This window comes from Bactrocera latifrons, unplaced genomic scaffold (genome assembly GCF_001853355.1).
Source record: "Bactrocera latifrons isolate USDA-ARS-PBARC rearing strain unplaced genomic scaffold, ASM185335v1 scaffold_70, whole genome shotgun sequence".
In the NCBI taxonomy this organism is placed as follows: domain Eukaryota; kingdom Metazoa; phylum Arthropoda; class Insecta; order Diptera; family Tephritidae; genus Bactrocera; species Bactrocera latifrons.
In genome coordinates this window covers 1,422,540-1,446,017 of record NW_017537379.1, presented here as the reverse complement: position 1 = coordinate 1,446,017, position 23,478 = coordinate 1,422,540, and the positions used below count along the sequence as shown (strand labels likewise).

At 35.8% G+C, this 23,478-nt stretch overlaps 1 protein-coding gene across 1 annotated transcript; it reads right to left on the bottom strand.

Annotated features, from left to right (window-relative positions):
- Positions 1 to 10,968: 10,968 nt before the first annotated feature.
- On the bottom strand, positions 10,969 to 20,430 carry LOC108975957 (protein commissureless). The gene is made up of 2 exons (XM_018944816.1): positions 19,483 to 20,430; positions 10,969 to 12,238 (listed from the first exon to the last, which is right to left on the bottom strand). Exons 1-2 carry the CDS (start codon positions 20,078 to 20,080, stop codon positions 11,523 to 11,525), a joined length of 1,314 nt encoding a protein of 437 aa, XP_018800361.1. The 5' UTR covers positions 20,081 to 20,430; the 3' UTR covers positions 10,969 to 11,522.
- Positions 20,431 to 23,478: the final 3,048 nt, after the last annotated feature.

The following is a 23,478-nucleotide window of genomic DNA, read 5'->3' as shown; positions in this document are numbered from 1 at the left end:
TTGTGCCAAATTTCATTTTAATATCTTTATTTACGGCTTAGTTATGACATTTTATAGGTTTTCGGTTTCCGCCATTTTGTGGGCATGGCAGTGGGCCGATTTTGCCCATCTTCGAACCTTCTTATGGAGCCAAGAAATACGTGTACCAAGTTTCATCATGATATCTCAATTTTTACTCAAGTTACAGCTTGCACGGCCGGACGGACAGACGGACAGACGGACGGACGGACAGACAGACAGCCGGATTTCAACTCTACTCGTCACCCTGATCACTTTGGTATATATAACCCTATATCTCTGACTCTTTTAGTTTTAGGACTTACAAACAACCGTTATGTGAACAAAACTATAATACTCTCTTTAGCAACTTTGTTGCGAGAGTATAAAAAAAGTTCTGCATTTGCCAAGATCAAAGCCAGGGAAATACTTTAAGGTATAAGACCAATCATATAGGGAAGAGTCAGCCGTATAGTCTAAAATCCTGATATTAGTTATATAAAGGCTAGGCCAAGTTTTCGCACAAATTTATCTATTTCAGACACAAAAATATACTGTTATGACTAAAACACGCTCTCTTATTTTCATTGGGATAACTCACATATTGGTCGATATGTGCGGTAGAAGATCGAAAATCTTTATATTAAGTATATCCGATTGAACCCATTTTTGGCAAACAGACATACCATTATTAGAGAAGGATTATCCCTTAATTTAAGTTATATGTATATATATATATCACACATTGGTCGACATTTTCGATCAAAAGTTAACTTTAGGTATCGGGGTCTAAATATTCGGTGAGAGTGGGCCTGAATAGTTTTTATTGGATTTAAACAGTTTTTGGTCATGAGGTGGCACACAATTAATACATTATTCAAAGTTATATCTCATTATAATAATTGCTGCTTGATTTGTGTACTGGAAACTGAACGAATCAAGTAGAATTTAAAAATGTTCTATATGGGTGTAGTAGGCGTAGTTGTTGTCCGATGTGGTCCATTTTCACAATGTGATATAAGAATGTAAAAAAATGTCAATTTGTCAAGAAATCACATAAGTGTGGGGCAAATGTGGTTTGAAAATCTTTAAAAAGTGCACCCAAATAGGTTGACTGAATATATCCCTTAAACCATTCGAGCTTATGACACAAATTTGCACAGGACAAATCTCTTCGACCCTTCTTACAATTATCCTTTTTCGACCAGTGTGAAAATAGGTTAAATCTAATGAACAATGAATAGATTTGGATAAACCTTTGCACAAATGATATCTTTGATGTATGCTATTTTGCATCTAAAAATGTCTAAATCAATCTGTACAAGACTCCAGTTACGATTGATTTGAACGAGTCAAATCGGGTGAAAACTTGCCCTTGTCCTCATATAACTAATATCAGAATTTTCAAACATCTGGTTGAATTTAGTCTATATATGGATACTGGTGAGGTATCATAATGCCTCTGGGATGTTTTTATTCTGTAAAATCGGGTCGATACTAGCCTTTTAAATCTGTGTATTAAAGTTTAATATCGAAAATATGTGAGTTGGGTATACAAATTATCTCCACTATCATATATTATATTAGATTTTACGTGCGGAATCAATTATCTAGTGCACCAACGTTCAGAATTTTGAAAACGGCCTGCGACATTATCTCCCGTGCTCTTCCCTTTATTTGGACAGCAATAACCCGCGAAGACCGACATTATATGGGCGTAAATATCAAAAATAATCAAATCGCTATAATTGCTTAAAAATAATATATTTTCGATTTTGTAACCGTATATATTTATTTGGTTATATAACCAGAATATATTATTTAATATCCATTTTTAAAACAAAAAAAATTGTTAACCTGTTAAATGTGCCGCTGAAGGCCGCTAAGATGATTCGAATCCATTTAACCTTAGGTTTTTGTTCACAACCCATGACCATATGATTATGATTTTACGAGTTTTACCGAGAGAAGTTTGGTAGTTGTATGAAAAATGGAGAAAGGAGCGTTGATACTACATGTATTGCTTCAAAGAACTGATTAATGAATTGTTATCTGAACAGCGCGCTTGGCAGTCTTCTTCTAGGCAGTCTGATTTACATTCAAATAACTTACAAAAGTTGTATATATAACAGCTTTCATATTTATTGAGGTCAGGGCCTTCAGCTGATGTTTGCCTCACATCAGAAATTGTTTTGATAAAATTATATTTGTATCATCTTCGGCTCTCCTGTCTGCGTTGTGCACAAATATTTGTGTGTAATGAATTTCACAATTTTCTCCAATTGATAACAAAATTGTGTCGTCATATTAAAAGTGCAAAGAATTATTTTTTTATTTGTCAGTCACAGCAGTGGAATGCATGAATGAAGTCAGAAAAGCAGAATGTCCCCTGTCTTATCTCGCTCAAACACAAGAGCGCTGCATGCTGTAGACGCCTTAACTGACAAAGTAGTCGCCACTGAAATGGATTTGCGCTCATCTTAAACGATCCTGAACCACAAACACTAATGCCCTTACTCAAATACTAATGTGTTAGTTAGAAGTACTTCCGCACTAATTTCACAAACAGTGTTATCACTAATTGCTTCGAAGGTAATTTCCTAAATGCGAGTTCTACGCTCCACTTGTAACGAATCATAGCAGCGACGTCGGGTTGTTATCAGTCTCTGGAACAATTTGTCGTTCGTAGCCGACAAATATTTGAGACATCTTGGTGGTCGCCTGTGACCCATGACTAACGTATTCCACAATAAAAACTTCTATTGGTTGTGGAAAAAACTGTTTTGTATCACGTTTTGTCTCTGTTTTATAAGTTATTTTCGCTTTTGTTGTATGCCGCTTAAATGCTCTTATCACTTTTATTACTTAGTTTGGGTATAACAGTTGACCACCACAAAGCAAATGACGCGAAGGATCTATAAAATATGTATTTGAATAGAAGTGGTCCATAAAATGTCTTGATATGTTGCAAAATGTGAATATTGCACAAACTTGTCTACACATTCTCAGCGAAGTTGGTTTAGAATTTGGTTTCCTAATCCACTGGTTTATTGAGTCTATGGTCATTCTCAATAAAGCTCCAAAAATACTAGGGTTTTAGGCATCTTTATGGCTATCACATGATGGACTAAGAACATATTCACTAAGAAACTTGGTGCTCTTCGTGTATCTCTAATGCCACAACACACCTCACAGCAGGTCATTTACTAGTTCTCGGTAAATGAAGTTTAGTGCATGTTTATATGTTACTGCCTCTGAAGTCTAACCTGTAAATTAGTAATTCTCTAGGCTTGATGTGTGGAGATGCTTTCGATGAATACATCGGAGGCGGAGCTGTTCATGTATGCCTAATTTTTGCTAGTCGCCTTCATAACCTGGCCTGGAAATTACTGGTTAGCTTAAAACAATATTTCTATTTACATAATTAACTTTATGAAATACTGAAGTATAACGGAAATTGAGAGTGGCATTTATCTTCAGCTAGATATTTATTGAATTTTGAAGGTAGTCCTCCACAGTCGAAACCAACAGTGGCGAAAATCTATATTTTAAGTTTGAAAATCCAGGTCTTTTTGAAAAGCTATAAACGCAATTAACTTCGAATACACGCACACATCAATATATTAAACTATTTGTGGTACGTGCCTCATTACTTAAATGCGTACAAATGTACTTTTTGTTGTTGTCGCGCATCGTAAAAGTCACGAAAACGCAAGTAAATGAAGACTACGTCAACAACTGTGGAAAATTAAATTAAAAGCACAAGCAAATAATAAAACAACAAGAAGTTGCTCGGCTGTACCGAAGCTAATATACCCTTCACAGGTACACTTCTTTTAGTAATTATGTGTCCAGTTTGTATGGAAGCTATGTGCTATAGTAAGCCGAACTGAACAATTTTGTCGGAGATTATGTTGTTACCTTGAGCAGTATTCCATGTCAAATTTCGTAAATATATCTTGTTAAATGCAAAAGTTTTCCATACCAGCACTAGATTCCGATCGTTCAGTTTGTATAGCAGCTATATGCTATAGTAAGTCGATCTGAACAATTTCTCCGTATATAACATAATTATCTTAGAAAATAATCTGTGCCAACTTTCGTGAATACACCACGTCAAATGCGGAAGTTTTCCATACAAGCCCTTGATTCCGACCGTTCACTTTTTATGGCAGCTATATGTTATAGTGGTCCGATGTCGGCAGTTCCGATAAATGAACAGCTTCTTGAAGAGAAACTGACGTTTCAAAACGATATCTGAAAAACTGAGGGCCTAGTTCATATATATACAGGCAGACAGACGCACAGACAGACGGACATGGCTAAATCGACTCAGCTCAACATATACTTTATAGGGTTTCCGACGCTTAGTTCTGGGTGTTACAAACTTCGTGACAAACTTAGTATACCCTGTTCAGGGCATAAAAATTACGCAAATACAGCAAAGAGTTCGGAACGTCAAGGAAAGGAGCCTTAATGAGCAAAATCAGCAGCATTTTTTAAAGCTAAAGTAACTGCTAAAAAAGGAAGCGCGACGCAACAAAACAAAGTATTGACGCGCGACCAAGTAATTTGCATGCAGAACGTAACTGAAACGGTAGCTTGAGAGAAGCGTGCGTGCGCTAGTTAGCTTGCGTCTGTACTAACATATAGACATACAGACAGTTCTACATAACTCGGAATGTACCTGTAGTATAATATATCAACCGAGAAAGCTTTTGGCACAGCTCAGATCGATAGACCGCAGTTCCATTGCTGTCAAAACACAAAAATACGGAATCAAGAAGAATACGTTAGTGTCTAGTATATGGGAAAAAAATTCCAAAATAGATTGTAAACTGTCTGATTACAAATTTTAAGCACGAACGGACAAATGAAAACGAACGCAGATCGTAAATGCTCAGAGAGCGCTACGCGTTACTTTGTTTTGCGCAATTAATATCAATCGTGTATATAGAATAGAAACGTATGAAAGCATATGCAGTACTACGAGCCAAAAATAGTGAGACTTTGTTCACACTTTTAAAATTCTTAATTTATTCTCCAAAGTCTATGTCGTCACCCTGAACGTTTTGGAAATTTGGTTCCACACACGAAATTTAACGGAACTTCTTCTTTTTATACTAAACACAAATGACTATTTTCATGTGACATTTGGCACTATATTTTGCCCACCTTTCAATGTATAGAAGCGAGCTCAGCTGATTTTTGATGCAATCAAGCAAATTTTCCTTAAGGTAAACAAATTTATTGTACGTTTAGCATACAGAACCACGCCAACCCATTAGAAACAGGGACAATCATTTATATAGTTTTGCGCTCAGAGTCATAATTATCATAATAAACCAAAAGTTGCAGTTGTTTATTATATTTATTTGAATATATTATATTATTTGAAATATCATCTTTTCCAAAAATTGCGAAAAACTTAAATTTTTTTTAGTATTTCGTTGACAAGCCTTTAGTTTTATTAACAGCGTTCATTATTTGAGGCATACTATTCAAACAAATATTAGCATTACTTTTAAATCTGGATCCTTTAGGCACACACCCTTTATGATATTTGAGTGGGTCTATTGTGGGATTTTTTCGAGAATATACTTTCGATTTAAGGAACGTCCAACGGTTTTCGGTGGAGCTTAGGACTGTTGAATTGCCCGCCTAAGGTAATATATTGGTATCCAAGTTGTGAAGGATATCAGTAATTCGTCGGGAGGTGTGGCAAGGCACCTCACCAGGAGTAAAAGTGTACTGGGCCGCTGAAGGGTTCAGTGTTACCGAATATGGTACATCATACAGTCATCATTCCCTCAACAAAATAAATTGGTCCAGGACCTTCTACCAATATGCAGCTCTAAATCATTACGTTAGGGGGATATTTTGCCGTTTTTTGAATGCAGTTCTCTACATAACGTTCACACGGTCTACGACGCACAAATTGAATGGTTTCTGTCACTGCTTCTAGCCGGCCTTCATCACTTAATCTTTGTTAAGGAGAAAGTCATGTTAAATAGCAGCATAACTTTGAATGGGGGGCTTTCGGGGGACTTTCATTACTTTTTATGTTTACCTTGTTTCAATCCACCTTTGTGTAGTTCTGATGAAGTTTGACCCTTGTCACTCGTTGATTTTTCATTCGCTTGGTAAATTTTAATTTCTTTGCTGTACGGCGGTTTTTATGTTTTTTTCTGAAAAGATGCGTTTGCGATATTTTTTCATGGGCATCATTTAGCTTCTTTTAAATTTCTCTAGCTGTTTTGCTGGGCAATTACAGAGTGAACCTCATTACTTTACGTCGAATGTTCTCAGATATTTTCCAATTTTGGGCAGCATTTTGCCGCATACGTGTGCGACCAACGGTGCAATATTTGAATGTGTGCACAATTTTCGGTACTCGAGGAACAGTACTTACCTAATACATAAAACTCTGGAATCTCTGAAATAAGAGTCAAACACCTATAAAAAAAATTCGGTTCCTTCAACTACGCCACTCAATTTATCTCTGATGAGTCAGAAATCACAAATGTTAACTCCAAGTGAAGTAAATATTTTAATATAATTTCGTTTTTAAGTCCCGCTAACTGCAACGGTAAATTTTTTTTAATATTTGACACGTGGTAACATGTAGTGCATAGTCTACTTTATGCTTAGGCAGTGGAAAAAATTCAAATTTTTCGCCTAGCAAACAGTCCAAGAATTTTATTCGTAAAATTTTACATATATTGTTTGTCAAAAAAGTCTTGCGTTATTTTCGCTAGTTGGCGCTGAGAGCGCGTAGTTCTAGTTTAATTCGTCGCATCGGGTCATGATATACCTTTTTAGAAAGCTCATTTCACGCGCTAACACGTGTTTGATTGATTGCCGTTCGTGAGTTATAGCGTCGCAAACATGGAGCAAAATAAAGAGAAAATACGGCATATTTTACAGTACTACTACGATAAAGGCAAATCTCAAGCCGCCAATAAAATGTGTGCAGTTTATGGACCCGATACAGTTTCCATTTCCACCGCAAAACGATGGTTTCAACGTTTTCGTTCTGGTGTAGAGGTGGTCGAAGATGGGCCACGCTTCGGAAGGCCTGTCGTCGAAAATTGTGATAAAATCGCTGAATTGGTCGAAAGAGACCGGCATAGTAGCAGCCGTAGCATCAGTCAAGAGCTGGACATGAGTCATCAAAAAAAAAAAAACAAAAAACAAATTTATGAACAATTGAAAATTCAATAAAAAATACCGCAAGACTTTTTTGACAACCTAATATTTACCCTGTTTCTAATGGGTTGCCGGGGTACTGTAGTATCTGTTTTGTTATAACTTCATACAAAGATCCTGTACATAGTTTTGAAAATTTATACCAATGAAATGGCTCATGTTTCGATGTACAGACATCGCGATACTATCCGATTACATATCAAGGCTGTTTCGGGAACAAAGTTTGTTTTAATAATTCTTGTTTTCATTTCCAGTTATTTTAGTTCCTGTGGTTACGTTTTGAAAACTCTTTGAAATCAAATTTTAATAATCTCATTTTCCGTACATGTGTTCACAGCAGACCAAAATTGTTTCAAAAAGAATGTACCAATGGAATTATAAAAATCTTCTGGAGCAGTCATTCAAAGCTGTTTTGTATAGTCAGGTTTCCAATATGTATTGAAAAGGGTGAAAATTTAATTTTGCAATGTTTCGCAGTTAAAACCACAGATCAATTTCTTCCATCGCCTATGATCCAGTTGATAAAAATTGTCTCTATGGTTTTATAGTATCCTTCACTCAAATATTTAGAATGGCACTCTACTATCTATACATTTTGAAGGAAGCTGCAATAATTCTTCTACACATAAATAAATGGTAGAAGAATTTGAAACTTCAGGCCTCATATATTTTGGACTGAGATTGACCAAAGAAAACCGACTGTTAAAAAGTACCTTCTTACGTCTTAAACCTCTTTGGTGGTGTAAACCTACATACATACATACTTACTTACAATATTAATTTTAAAGATTTTAATCAAAGAAACGTTGGTAATATGTTTTGTATTTTATTTTTATAAAGTTAACCGATTTCATATTTATCTAGAAATAACTAACAGTTAAAGCATTGATTTTATGAATTGTGCAGATCAGCAGCACGGAAAGGTTTGAAAACCTCGCGCTGCCAGATATTTCATAAATCTTCACATTTTTGGTATTTTTATTTTGATTTTTAGATTACTGAAACAAACACTTCTTCAAAGTGCTTCAATTATTGAATATCAGTCGCATTCAGATTGCATTTTTAATCGTACTTTAATATTGGTGTTCATGGCCTTAGGTAGTCGTTGTCACGTTAAAGTCCGTGTAGTTGTGGTGTGTAGTTTGTGGTGCAATTTTTCAATAGTGCTCGTGTGTGTCTTATATACATACAATCTCTTACTTATTATTTTCATTTTTTATTTGATAAAATTACATGCATATATGTACAAGCTGTGGCTCAAAGGTACAACAAAATGCAGTTAAAGAATTTTCGAGTTATTATAGTAAATGTTTTTAGTTAGTTTTAATGGCGATGACCTCTTGTATATTCTAAGAAAGCTCTGTTGAGTTGTAGTTATTTTACAATTTAATTTTCAAATATTTCTTTTAAGATTTGAATTTGTGGTAGTTAAAACCTAGGTAAATTGGTGAAACCGATAACTTTCTGCACATTCTTTTTAACGGCATACTGCCTAATACAAAATCATATTTGAAACCCTTACTGAGCTCGTTTCATTAAATCTATATGTATATACATACTCTGTTTCTATTTTTGAAAAACAGTGCGTTCGAAGATTCTTATAGTGTGTAGTTAAAGTTTATTTTTTTGATTGTAGCACTTTACCAAAGAAATGCTAATTCAATGTCAAAAGAAGTGAATGAAGTATAAATAAGAATTTTTACAAATTTAAAATTTTTCAAAAATAATGTAAATACCCTTTGAATGTTGGGTTAGAAAATAAAACTTTAAATTGAGAAATATAATTTAAGAATTAGTGCTTTTATAATATCGGACGCGAATTTATATAATATATCACAAAAACTTGTATTCCAACTGTTCGCTATATTAAAACTGGTTACAAAAACAGCAACAGATGAAACTGACTCGGAATTTATAAAATGTTAAAACGACTGTGGCTAAACCCCAAATATTTGATTTACTCGCACATACCTTCATAATACTTTAGAACTAAAGAATTTCAACTAGGATCGTAGGTAGAACAGTAAAGGTTTCCAAAGCAGCTCAGTGCTTCTTAAGGAATTTGAGAAGATATGCCTGATAATCTGTAGAACGTTTCCCGAAACAATTTTCAAGCCCTTAAAACTTCTTGTCTTACGCTGCAGTAGTCACCTTGGTAATTGGAGGTTACATTGGTTTAGGGTTTCAACAAATCGATTTTTTTATTATCTGATTAAATTTTAAACCACCTCTAAAATATTGTCCTAAATTTTCAAGTTGATCCGAGTAATAGTTTCGGAGATACAACTTTCAGAACTTGTGAGCTCGAGGCTAGCTGCGCTAAGTGCGTCGTTTTTCTCGATTGGTTAGATTTCTCGAAAACTGCTAAATCGATCTTCATGAAATTTTATTCAGGTCTTTGAGATACAATTTTCAAAGACGTGGACGAAAGATTTTTTACATAATTACTATTTGAGAAAAAATGTCACGAAATTGAAATTTTTTGTAAAAATGTCTGACAAAAAGCTCGTATTCTTCACTTAGGATGCTCCTGTAAAAGTTATCCTGCCAACGCGGGGTCACCGGAAATGGCGCCGCAATGGCCGAGCTTAAAATATATTTTTCCAAGAGTTTCAGAATTTCTTTTTAATAGTGTATGTTTGTAACAATAAAAAATTCTAATAAAATATTTAATTTTTTACATGAAAAATGATTTTTTTAAATATGCTGACTTTTACCCGAGTAAACACATATAGACCCTTAAAAATATCACACTGATAAATTTTATGAATTATAGTAGTGCAAAGTTTTTCATATTTACTTAGTTTTTGGGATCGACATAAACAAATTTTCCGGAGGAGGCAAGACAAGTTCATCAAAACGATTAAAATATTCGTTAAATGTTTTCTGGTTTGCGTGCATCGGCACACTAAAACTGGTATCACTAATGGTAATCCAGCTATAAGACGTAAAATTCATAGAATGTGATATTGTCTCTTCACTCTAAAAACTTCCTACAGCTCCCACATTACAACTTAATCTCGACCTGATCGAAATGTGTTAATTTTGTTCGCCAATTCGTTTGAAATTTGTCGAAGCGTTGAAAATGCTATTGGTTGCCTTTAGAGGACCAATATTTCTGCCGGTAGTACTTGTAGGTCAGCAAGCTTTCATAATATCTGCCTCATAAAAGAAACCATTTACTACACGCTTATTATACCTTACAAGCTTCTAACAGTGTTTATAGAAAATAATTTAAATTTTATTGATCTTTGTGTAATTTAATTAACAATACTTTTGTAATTGATAATTCAAATATTTTGTATACAAAAAATATTTAACAAAAAATTAAAACATGTTTCACAAATACTAATGAAATGTTGAAAAAATAAGTGTGCATATGTATGTATGTAATTATTACAAGCCATGTACCAAATTGTCACTTGTCAGTAGATACTCAGCAAACCAGTTTAGTTCTCCCGTGGTCCAGGCGGTGGTCTATTTGGGCATATCTGCGGCGCTTCCAACAGCAATGACGTTATGAGCTTTCACGCTATATGAAAGCGTCAAAAGTTCAAACGAGTCATGCTAGCGGTGTAATCTTCTCTGCAAATATTTCGTGTAAGCAATTGAGAGGTGTGAGTGTATGTAAAATGTATATGTGTGCATGTGTGTGAAAAGCAAAATTTCATTGCAACTTTTACCAACTGAAAACAGATCGAAGTAACCAGAAAACGAAAAACCATCATAAAATGAACGTAAGTGAAAGAAAAACAAATGAACTTTTAAATTTTGTGTAATTTTTTAAATTTAATAAATCTTTTAGCTTGCTTAGATAATAAAATTCGTAACTAGTTTTACTATTCGCTGATAAATACAATTTACTACTTGCTAACTATGGACTTAGAATTATTTACATGCAGTGAAAAATGCGGGTTTATACATACAATTTTAATGAACAATCAGTCTTTTTTAAAGAAAAGTGTTTTTATCTTTAAACTAAACAAGAAATAAATAATACAGAACAAAGTAATAATTTTTAAATGCATCTCTTCTTGCAATAATTTACAGTATAAATAAATAAAAATAAGTTTGTCTAAGTTTCAAGAAGTTACTAATGAATATTGTGAGATACGGACTCATTCGAAATGTCATTACGTTAATTAGTCTCTTTGTTTGAATCTAACACGTAGCGGCGGACAGCTCTTCTGTGGTGACTGTCTTACATCTGCCAGAGGCAGCATATATACAGGACATACATATTTACAAGGCGTAAACAGTCGATTAACCCGACAGCGGCTCATCGGAGGCTGCGCGTCTGCGGTTGCTTAATGCGATCACGCTATCGTCACTGCGCTGCACTGCTGCTCCTCACCCACACCCCGCTCGCGCCGCAACTCATTATAAAGCATGGCCGGACGGCGTGGCGTCGCTGCTGCTTCGATCGGCAACGCGCCCGTTGGTGTCATGTCGTCCAAGCGTATGGTAATCACTTCCTCCAGCGACGACGCCGACGCCGACGTCTTCGTCGCGGCGGTATTGACACCCAGCAATGGCGCGGTTACACTCATGCTGCCAGACGACAAATTGAGACCATGCAGTTCCGCAATATCATAACTGGCCGGCATGACCACTTCCAGCGACTCTTCGTCCTCCAACGCCACGGACGACACTTTGTATGTCTTCTGCTTCATTAGCTGCTCCTGCACTTGTTGCCCTTGTTGCAAGTTGCTCTGCCTCTTCAATGGGGCTGTGAGCATGCTGTTATCGTACACACCAGCAATGACCGGATGGTGATGCACAGCCGTAATCGTCGGATAGATGAACTTCATGCCGTAGGAGAAGTGCTGGTGCTGGTGCTGATGATGCAATGCCTCATCGTAGGTCGGCAGGCCGGTGGCAATGGTATAACATGGTGGCGACTCCATTTGCTGATAGTAGGCGGCGGAGGCAGCGTTAGCAGCTGTTACCGTATGTCTTCCGCGGGCGTCCATTAAACGGTCACAAACGACAAGATGACCATCGGCGTATGTGGCATTGCGTATGTTTTTATCTAAAGTGGGAGAAAAAAAGAGAAACAACAGGCTTGATTAATCACTATATTGAAGGTATGTTTTTAAAAGTAGTAGTCAGAGTTTTAAGCTGCCAGTAAATGCTAAATTGAGAAGTAGCTGTGCTTGACAGGAAAAATAATCAAAGTTGCCTACATGATATTGCAATCGATTGATGTGTGTATGTGTGAAGATATGTAATATTTTATAGCCGATCGCTTAAACCGTCCTAAACAGCTTAAGTCCATGGCAGCCACAAAATGCGCTGGCAAGCAATTTGAGCCACTGGCATAACTGTCAATCAAAGGTGCTTAATAATTATGACAGGGCGTCGCATGGGTTCCCAACACACAGACGCATGCATACATGTTTATCGCACAGTTGGTTTTCTCACAACACTTGAGCGTCCTTAAGCAGCAAATAAACTAGCAAAAACAAAAGAACAAGCAGACTGCTCGAAGAAGGACCAGACTCAATTGATAATCGATAAAAAAGTGAAAACATAGCAACTTAAGCACTTAATAATTTCCACAGCGAGACGAGCAGGGATGCAACGGCAACATATAGATGCAAAAAATGTTGCCACAACCATCTAGCATACAAAAACATCCATATTTCAGCTGTCAGAGCATGACAAGTGCGCACACATAATTGTTGCACAGCGCCACAGAAGAGAATGCGATGGAGAAAACGTGGAATGTGGAGCAGACAATACAAAAATGTGAACCAATTGCTGCGTCAAATACACACTGCATCATTTTTCTGCTTTTACAAACATTTCTTGATATTCTGACACTGCCAAATGCCTTCTACTGTCTGTCTGCCATTGATAGAAGACACTTGTTTGTGGCATTGAATACCGTAAATGGTTGCTCAATTCAATTATAATTGTTTTCACTTGCATGCTGAAGCTAGAATAACATGTGAATGGAATAAATATAGCTACACCTAAATACAGTAATTGGTCGCAAAGTGTTGCATTTGTAACCAGTTGTGATTTACCAAGAAAAAATGTAATTTGGCTCGCTAATATGTTGAAAAAAAAACAAATATTTTTTGAGCAACTGCTATGTTCTTGTAATTTTTTTTTAAACACAACCCTGTTTGTTAATATTTTAAATGAATTTCCGTTGAAAACAGTTAAAGCATTTGTTTAAGCATAGCCACCGAATTCAGAGGCAATTTTTAAAGATGTAATGAAGAAAGAGCACTAAAAATATATTACTAATTTCGAAAATGCTAAATTTGTTTCGGAATATGAATACTCTATAATCATGTTAGCAGAAACTAAAAATAGTAAAATAATTATTAACTTATATATTAGTATAAGCTCTCTTTCAAGAAGAAGATAACTAGAAACCAAGTAGTTACTAAACCAGTTACTTTGTAACCTATGCTTTAATATTACTGCTGGGTAGTGTCTATATGTTATTATTTATTAGAATGTGCTTTCTAAATCCATATGTGGATGCAATTCTCTTGAATATTTCTACAACTGTAAGCTTTCAATTGAAGTTTTGACCAACAAGTGTTGAGGCATTTTGCTGTCATATAGAATATTTTTACAATACTACTACACAGTTGGAAGCTGACGAGAAAGAGACATTGAAATAATAGAAATAGGAAAACGTGTTGACAGTTGAACGTCTTTAAGAGTTTACGAGTGGTTTGGAAGTGCTTTTAATGTGTCTTTGAAGTAATTACAGAAATGCAATATTTATTTCAAAAAAGAAATATAGAAAAAAAACTTTTTCCCAAACATGTTTACGAAAAAAAAAAAATAAAAAAATAAATAAAAAAAAATGTTGCCTTAAAATAATATTTTCTTTTATTTGGGTTGAAATTCGTAAAAGATTCGCTTATTTAACGCTTTTCAACATTTCTCATGCAACAAACAAAATTCAAGAATGTACACCCACGAACTCAATTAAACCAGCACAAGCCTTGTTGAGGAAGTAAAGGAGTAATGAAGCAGAAACCAATAGCAGATAGAGGAAAATATAAGTATTCGCAGATGATATGCTTTTTATAAAAAAAACGACAAGAACAATAAATCATGAGCACATACGTAAATGAACATCACAATAGCTATGGAAGCAGCGCAACAGACCATTAAATTTAAATGGCAGTTCGTTTCACGAAAGAAATGAACAAGGCGTGCTTTTAGGCGCAACAACGCTGCATTTATGTGCGTGTTTGGACATGCAATTTTAATGGAAATGAGCGGAAGAAATGCACAGCTGCAAGTCGAAAATCGCTGACGTTTAACCATTATTGCACCATACACATACACGCATACAATATTCGACGCACTCACGCACACACGTGAACCGCTGAATGCAAACTGAAGCAAAGAAAAAACTCGAAAACTTCCTTCGGAAAAAATCAAACACAAACCGTTTTCATTATGCACAAAAGCAAGTCAATTGAAATGAATTGCTGACGCTTTCAATAAATCTTTAAACTTCAATAACGTCGGGCAGCGGCCGTAGCAATGAATTATGCAACAGGTGTAATAAAACTAAGTGCATGCATTTATTGCTGAAGTGCAAACGTTTAATATTTTAATTGCGAAAGCGCATGTAAATCGATTGGCATTAGTGCGCTTTGGTGCGCCTGAATGTAGGCTGCAAATAACTGCAATCAACATTTTTCGCATTGCATATGGTTGTCGGTTGACACGTGCTTGTTGTTCTAAATATATATCTACATGTAGCTTATATACTTGGTGTTGTTGCGCAGCTTGCTGCTTCATTAAGCTAAAATGGCCAACGCAAGAGCGCAAACATGACTGCCGACCAGATGTGACTGCGCGCTTCAGCGCAAAACAAAAAAGAAATTCATGCAAAATTTATACGCGTTGTAAAATTTATGTGATTTTTCATATGTGTACTCACACACAGGCAAAAAAAGCCAACTACTCCTATAAAAAAGGCATATGCGCCCAAAAGTATGCTTCGCTTGTATGTGAGTGCAGGCAGGCACATATTTATTCATATTTTTTTTATATTTTATCAAACATTTCGATGTTTTGGCGTTGGGCGCTGTCACGAATACACAACATAATTTTTTTGACCACACGGCCGCTATTTGCGCGCCATAAAGTATGCAAACACGGTGGAATGTTGTGCGATTTTACAACTCGACGCCCACATTCATACAAATTTAATGGTATGAATACATGCAAAAAACATATGTGCCTGTTTGTGTGCATTTTTAATTTACGCGCGGCAATTAATCGTGAAATATCGCACAAGTGTTGCCTTTAGCGTTGCCAATTTTGCGTGTGCTGTTGATGATGATGAATTTTTATGTAAATAGAAATAATTATTTTATTGTCAATAAAAAAATATATATTTTCATTGCGCGCACGTTTTTTACTGTTTTATATAAAAACAACGGCTTGACTTTTCCATTAAATTTATGTGTTTTTATGTGTGTACTTATCCATTTGAGCTTGGACACGCATTTTAGGTCAGTTTTTCGAAGCTTTGTGGGATGTGCGTTTGTGTTTTTATATCAGTTTTTTTAATTTTTTTTGTTGGTTTTGTGGGACCTGGTCCAACACTACTCAGTAGTTTTAAATTTTTGCAGTTTTTTAGATCGCTCTAAGCTAAGTGCAAAAATATAGAGATTTGTTGAGTTAGCTTTGAAAGCTGAACGCAAGCTTTAAAGAAGCGAACACCCGGTGCCTCTTAAAATATAAATAACTAACTTGAATTGATGTTTAGTTAACTGGAAAAAGTCACAAACGATAGATTCATAAATATGTATCATGGATAATATGATACGAGACTCTTTGATTCGAGAGAGAGCTGTCAAAACTCGCATTTTTTATAACATTTGCCAAAGATGCCACTGCTGAAAAATATTAGATTGGGTATTTAATAAATTATACAAAACACTAAATTAAACACTTTGAAAATGCATACATATATAAATGCTAAAATGCAAATCATTAATTAATTTACATAAATATTTATTTTGCCAAAATATGTTCGCACAGTTCAATGAAATTTCATTTCACACTAATTTTGTCAGGTAATTAAAGCGGTTTACTTCTGGCATCCCGCCTTTTCTGAAATCAACTGTCAGAAGTTCCCTGATTTCCATCGCTGTCAAATAATCACGGAACGCGTTTGAGAGAAAAAGAGAGCCAATGCTAAAGTCTCGTATAATATTATCTATGTAAATATTATTATTATTATTATTAGATGTAAAATAGTATTACAATTATTATTTTACATTTTGATTGGAAAGAAGCACTAGCTACTGAGGCTTTCGGCTTTCTATGTAAATATTAAAGACGTGGCTCGAGTAATGTCCCGATAAAATATCTTTTTTTTTAATTAGTAAATATATGTATTTGCTTAATTCAAAACCAATGGAGTTGTTGTTGTATATTTTACTGCATTCAAGGACTATTTACATTATGTTTAATATTAACAAAACTCTTTTTATATACCAACATTCATACAAATAAATATATATACTAAAAGCACAAGTGTCTTCAGCAAAATAAAGGCATACAAACTAAATTAAAGCTTCTGAACTCCTCCAACTCCTTAAAAGCCGATTTATTGCGCAATCACAAAGTACATGGAAAGTATGCTAAATTCATTAATAATTAACTGCCGACTTCACTGTCAGTTGTACTATAATCTAAGTGCACGAACAACGCCTCGCGCTTAATTACTTCCCACAGCAACAAGTGTAAATTATTCAAAGCAGCCTTTGAGGCGTACAAGCCTCTGCGCACAATGAGCAACTTCTCAAACTGGCAAACACACTCAACAAGAATGGGACAGGCAATAAATATTAGCGGGAGTAGGTGGCAATGCTGTGTATTCCACACACACACACACACAAAACAAACACGTGACGCGTGCTTTGTTTGCGAATTGAAATTGTAACGCATCAAGTCGCTAATTGATTGCCAGCAAAGAGACAAACAAATTATTCATACACAAATACAACAAAGTTAAGAAACCTGCTAAGTGTATACGTATATATATGGATGTAGCTGCGCTATTCACCGTTGTTTAGTTCATGAAAGTGATAAGCTGCGAAATGTCAGAGTTGCCATGAATTCAAGCGTTTTCTTATTGTTTGTCCTGCGCGCTCTGACAGTTTAACAAATGCGGCTAATGCCAAAAGTTGCTCAAGTATTTATTGCACAAGGAAAACAAAGGCAATTGTGTGTGTGTGTGTTTGTTTATTTTCACTTCTAAGCCTCAACGAAAGCATATGAAAGTAGGAGAATGTAACATATTTTAAGGGGCAAAACAGTTCACATGCGTATGCGAAATAACAAACTCGAGATAGCTGACCCAAAAACCTAAACTTCGCTGTGGCAAGCAGGCACTAAATTATAAATGACGCTTGTCCAGCAGGTGCGCAACCGGGAGGGGGCGTACAGCTAACAGAAATTATCAGCAGCGCACAACCACAACTAATTCAACTAACTGTACTAATTAAGCTGTTAATGGCCAGGCGGCTAGATGTAGGCAACACATATTGGATATCGACCACATACTTACCTAACCCCCCCATATATTGGCAAATATTTGGGCACAGGCTTGGGTGGGTTCAAACTAGGCCACAAAGCAAACAATTAATATGATTGATATCTCTTTAACTGCTTTTCCATGGCAATTTCATTGACAGCAAGCGGTGCATCCGTCGGTTGGCTTACGTAAATGTACAATTTCCAGTGTGTGCTTTGAGGTAAAACTTTTTTAATACTCCTTAACGAAATTGACACTTTGACAGCTCCGCTCAACTTGTTCGGTGTCGGAGGCGCATAACAGTTGTGCGCTATTAGTAATAGGTCAATAAGTGATAATATGTGTTGCTTGCTTTTAGGCGCGAAAGTAAAAACACAAACTAATTGAGCAGAAAGTAGAAGAAGTAGCAATAAAGGTCGTAAAAAGTTATGCGTTGCGCCGCTGAGCAGGTGCCGAAGCAAGAAAAAGTAAATAAACTTAGACTGATAGCGTACTTTGAGGCGTAAGGTTAAATTACTTTGACAGTTTGCCGCTTTTACAAGGGATCTGCGTTAAATGATTTATAAGTTGCCTTAAATGTGAGGCGAACTTACTGCACAATGTGCTGAAAATAAGCAACAGATGCTAGGGAGAGAGAGTGCACTAAAAGGAAGACAAAATTTTAAAGTCTTTTTAACTGAACAACTTTGTTAAAAAATTTAAATTTTCAATATTGAAATTGTATAAATAATGCCAATAGTAATAATAAAAAATAATACAAAGAATTATTCTGCAAAAATGGTAGCAACTACTTAATTATTTAAAGAATTCTTCACAAACTATGTTTCAAACTTTTAAGGCCAACTTCTAAATCTCTTCAAGTTTTAAGGAAGAAAAATTATTTTTTTTGTTTTGTGCCACACAATTCGCCACTTTTATTTCGCCCTGCTCTGTTTACTTAATCCGCTACTTGCTTCATTTGGCAGATTATAAATGTGGTCCCGCCGTCACAGTTCACAAAAGGAATTTCGTTTTAAACTGGTGCAAATTTGTTGCTGCTTTTGTTATCACATCCGTATGCCGTGGAGAATAAAAGTGAGCTTCGTGAGCACAAAAGAGTTAAATTCCGTTTCTAACGGTAATGCATTATACTAAACAAAAAAAAAATCGACTCGATGGGAATTCGCTCAAGTGGGTCGCGATTTGTTACCGTTAAAAAGGGGCATGATTTATGATGTATAATTTTATTATAACCGTGACTTGCTAGAGGCTAGGTGGCGAGAAACACCGATAAAAAAGGCAATTGTATATCATGTCATCTTTAGGTCAAGGAGGTGGCATTTAGTGGTTTTATTTGAGATTTGCAATTTTATATAAAGTAATCATTTGGATTTAAACATTTGAAAAGTTTATGAAAATATTTGGAATAATAATATTATTATATTTATAAATAATATTGAGGCTCTGTTATTTTTCCCGCTGATATATCAACTGACTACTCGATTATCGCAACGAAAATGTAATATTGTTTTGAGATTAAAAAGGAAATTAGAGTTTCATGGCGCACTTGGAAGGAGTCCAAGGTAGAGTAATAAAAATAGAAATTTTTTTGCTATTTTATAAGAAATATAGCTTCAAAACTCACTCCACAGCTTTTTGACACATAAAAACACAACTGTTCTCCAAAAATCCCTACCAAAGTAGAAATATGACCAACTTCTTTCAAGCACATTTTTTAGTGTAACTAACTGTATACTTACTGCATTTCTTCCATTGCCGAAACTTGCGGTAAAAGTAGCAGGAGAACAAAATGAAAATCACAGAAAGCACCACCAATGCGGTGACCACGCCAATCCACAAATAATTGATGACGGCATGCATGTCGGCATCGCCGAAGAAGCCTTCCAAGAAGCTGCCACCCACACTGCCGACGCCGTTCTTCAGCTCGGCCAAATTCAGCACAGCACTCTTGGAGATCTGTTCGTTGGTGATGTGTTGGCCGGTCGCATCGACGCCAAAGGGTCGCAGCGCGTGGTGCTCCTCCTGCGGCACGCTGCTCCCCCTATGCGCGCTGGCGGAAGCAACAGTGTCGTAGGCCACATTGCCGATACGCTGAAGCAGGGTATTGAATGTGTGCAATTTATTGATGTGTTCGAGGTCGTGATGCGATGGTATCTCGAAAGTGATTTGGTTGTGCGACAACTGCTCGCCCGAGTGCAACAGCCGGTCCCCGACGCTGTCTGGCGTGACTGCCGCCAAATTAAGAAATGGCACGTCGGTGGTATCCACAGCAAATGTTGTCTCCGGTGCGTAGGTTGTGCTGTCATACATATACTCCATTGTTGTTGTGTCTTCCATTTTACAACTTTGAGTTATTCACTTTTTCGTTTAACAATTTTTATAAATTTTTTTCACCTCACACTTTTGTTGCAATCAATTCAAGACAATTCTATATTTTTTAATTAAATTTTTTGGATTCTTTAATCAATTCACAGCAGCTCACGTTTCAAATTTGCTTTGTTTATCATACTCGCGCTTCAAAACACGTCTTCACTCTTGGCCAAATTACTCGTCAACAACGCGTCTTATTTGCCACGTGTGCACGCGTTGCCCGTCCAAGTCGAACTGAACTCTGTGCCGCTGCTTGCAACAGAAGTCACTTGCCACCAGAAAAGTCACCAGCCAGCCGATTAGTAGGTAGCCATGGGACCGTCAGTGGCGCTCAGTAAACAGCATTAAGGGTATGTTGCCGTCGGACGAGTTGCTAAAGGGAAATTCCATTCTTAGTTTCTCTCTCGCACTCAGGCTCAGCCGCGCATTTCGCCCTTCACTCTTCAATTCAGTAGTGTTGCACTCAATGCCGCTTACCTGATCACAATTGGACTTAGCGCAGCCAGCAGTGGCAAACTAATTCTTGGAATACGCTGCTGCAACTTTAAACCATGCACACACTAACCCCCTTGAACCAACCAGACTTCTGTGTGAGTGTGTGTGTTTACGGTGCTGTTGAGTGGGTGTTAGTTTGCGAAAATAACTACATAATGGTCAGAAGAATTTATTGAAACGAGTGGCATAGTTTGTGTGCGAATGCGTAAGTAGTTCGCGTATGTATGTATGCGAGCGTATGCTCCGTAGTTGGCGTTGCACTATGCAGGATATGCTACTGACCCAATTTCAAAGCAACTGCGAACGAAGCATCGACGAAGCTCTATTCGTCGTGTTTTAGTGTTTTTGGGTGCTGAAGGATCACAAGTTAAAAATATGGTAATTACTATTTGGCTTCCATTGGCATGAGCATGACATTGCTTGTATGTGGCATGAGTAAATGAAAACGCAATTAAAAATGTAGAGAGAGTTTTGCATCGATTAAGGTGAGGTTGTGTTGAGTTTTTTATTTTATAAGAGCAAATGTAGTTATGTGATGAGCTAGGGTTGCTTTAGCACTTTGTGACTTTCAGAAATAAAATATTTTGCAACATAAGATCTTTAAATTTTGTAGTAATAAAGAAGAAAGCGACACGTTGCGCCTGGATATATAATTTTGTACATATCGCCAAGGCTACTTTATATTACGAAATAAATTATTTTCTTAAAATTTTGATTTTCTTAATATTTTGCAAAAGTGTAAAAGTTTATGAATTTAACCAAAAAACAGTTTAACTTAAGCCAGAAAGTTCACGTCATTCATTAACTTCTTATTAATAAATAAAACAGTATAGCTGGCCTTAGTTTTAAACTCGTAGTGAAGAATATAGCAAATTCTGTTACGTTCTTATTTTTTGCGAAATACGAATTTACATAACTCACTCCATTTGGATTGCAACGAAAATGCACAGATAACACAATTATTCCGTGAGCCTTATTATTGCTACTCAATGGTAAAATCTACTACATTTTCCGCCCTCACTCAAACTCGAATTCAATCAATATTAAGTGAGCTCAGAGAGTTATGTTTATGTTATGCTATGCTACAACTGAGTTTCTACTCATTCAAAAGGTATCCGGTGTGCAGTTTACAGCACTCAAATTTAATTCTAACTCAAGAGTACGGAGAAAATTTCCCTTTTTATGTGCTCTTTGGTTTTATTTTGTTGGGCATTTTGAGATGCAGTTGTACTCACGAATCAGGCACAAAGCAGTCCCTATCCAGTTTGCTAAGGGCAAAGGTGAACAATTGGATTTAGCGGCTGTTATTAAATTGTTAAAATACGTGAATTTGAAAGTTATTGAAATAACAATTTTCAGTTCCTAATTAGAGCTTTGAATATGAAAACGTTCCAAATTTAAGTACAATTTTGGAAAAATCTTTATTTAAAACAATCCATTGATTTAACTGGAAATTTTGTTGTTTTTCGTTTTGTCTGTTAATGGTTTTGAAATGAGGTAGTTAAGTCTCAGTGTTTATATGTATCGATGCACTTGCCTTTGCTCGTTATGTGCTTTTATGTGATTACATGTGCACACAGCTGTATATTCCAGACTTTTATATCGCAACACTTTGCTACTGAACGTCACTTATGTGCAACTTGCGCCACAACAGAGACGAAGCTAGGAGCTTAACAGCCGGCCGTCAGTTAGTCAATCAGCGACACTGTAAAACATGCTTTTTGGCATGTCAGCATGTCACCATATGACATAGTAACACAATAAAATAGCTTGACAGCTGACTGCAACAACAATAAGAACAATGGCAAAGCAGAGTATAGCAATAGCAATAGCCGCAGCAACAGCATGTCATGCAGCTACACCAAACCACGCTTAACCTAGCCGCCTGGTGACCGAACACTTCCAGCATTGTGTGAAAATATGAAAAGTAGTACTGACTTTCAGAATACTCCCATAGCACAGAAAATAAATATTTTATTATGAGCATTTTTACAAGCTTTATATATGTATGTATGTATACATGTACGTACATATGTATGTGTTTATATATACGAGTACATATATCTGTTTTGTAAGTTTACAAGTAGTTGCATGTATTCTTTGTTTTTTGTTGAAATCTTTAAGTTTTTGACAGAAATTTTCTCACCGAAAAGTGGCACATAACACACCAACATACAATTCTGTACTTGCATTTACTCCTATTTTTGTTAAAAACTACAAAGACAAAAATATACAAATACTTAATAAATACATTTCGGTGAAAACCCATATCTCAGGACCTACTTGACCCAAATTGACCAAATTTGCTACATACAATATCTTGACACTATGAATACGAGCGAAAGCGGACCACGCCTACTTCCCATAAGCCAATTGCCTGAGTAGTGTGCTTAAAGTAAGCTACTTTAATACCCCAAACAGTCATCAAATACCGAATATGTATGTATGTACATAAGAATTCCAATTGCGCACTTTTTATTGAAAATATCGATCAATCTGTGAATTATTAGAGAAATTCGTGGAGAATGGTTTAAATGGGATTAATAATTTCTTTATACCTAATTGAAATATTTTCTAACTTCCAGCGGACTATATACCGCATATATCGGCGAAAGTTGAAGTTATCGTAATACAATTTGGGAGTGTGTTTTGCTTGACAAAGAATGATTATATTTACAAAAAGAATAGTTACAGCAGTTATTTCTCCAAATTTAAAAAAAATTAGCGATTTTTTCAAGGAACCTTATGTGTTTTATTAAGCTTCATAGCTGTTTTTTACAAATCTTATTCCTTTAGTAAAATATTAAACTATTATATATGGGACCCGTTCTTATTGACAGTTTTTAAAACATTTATGACATTTTTTGCTC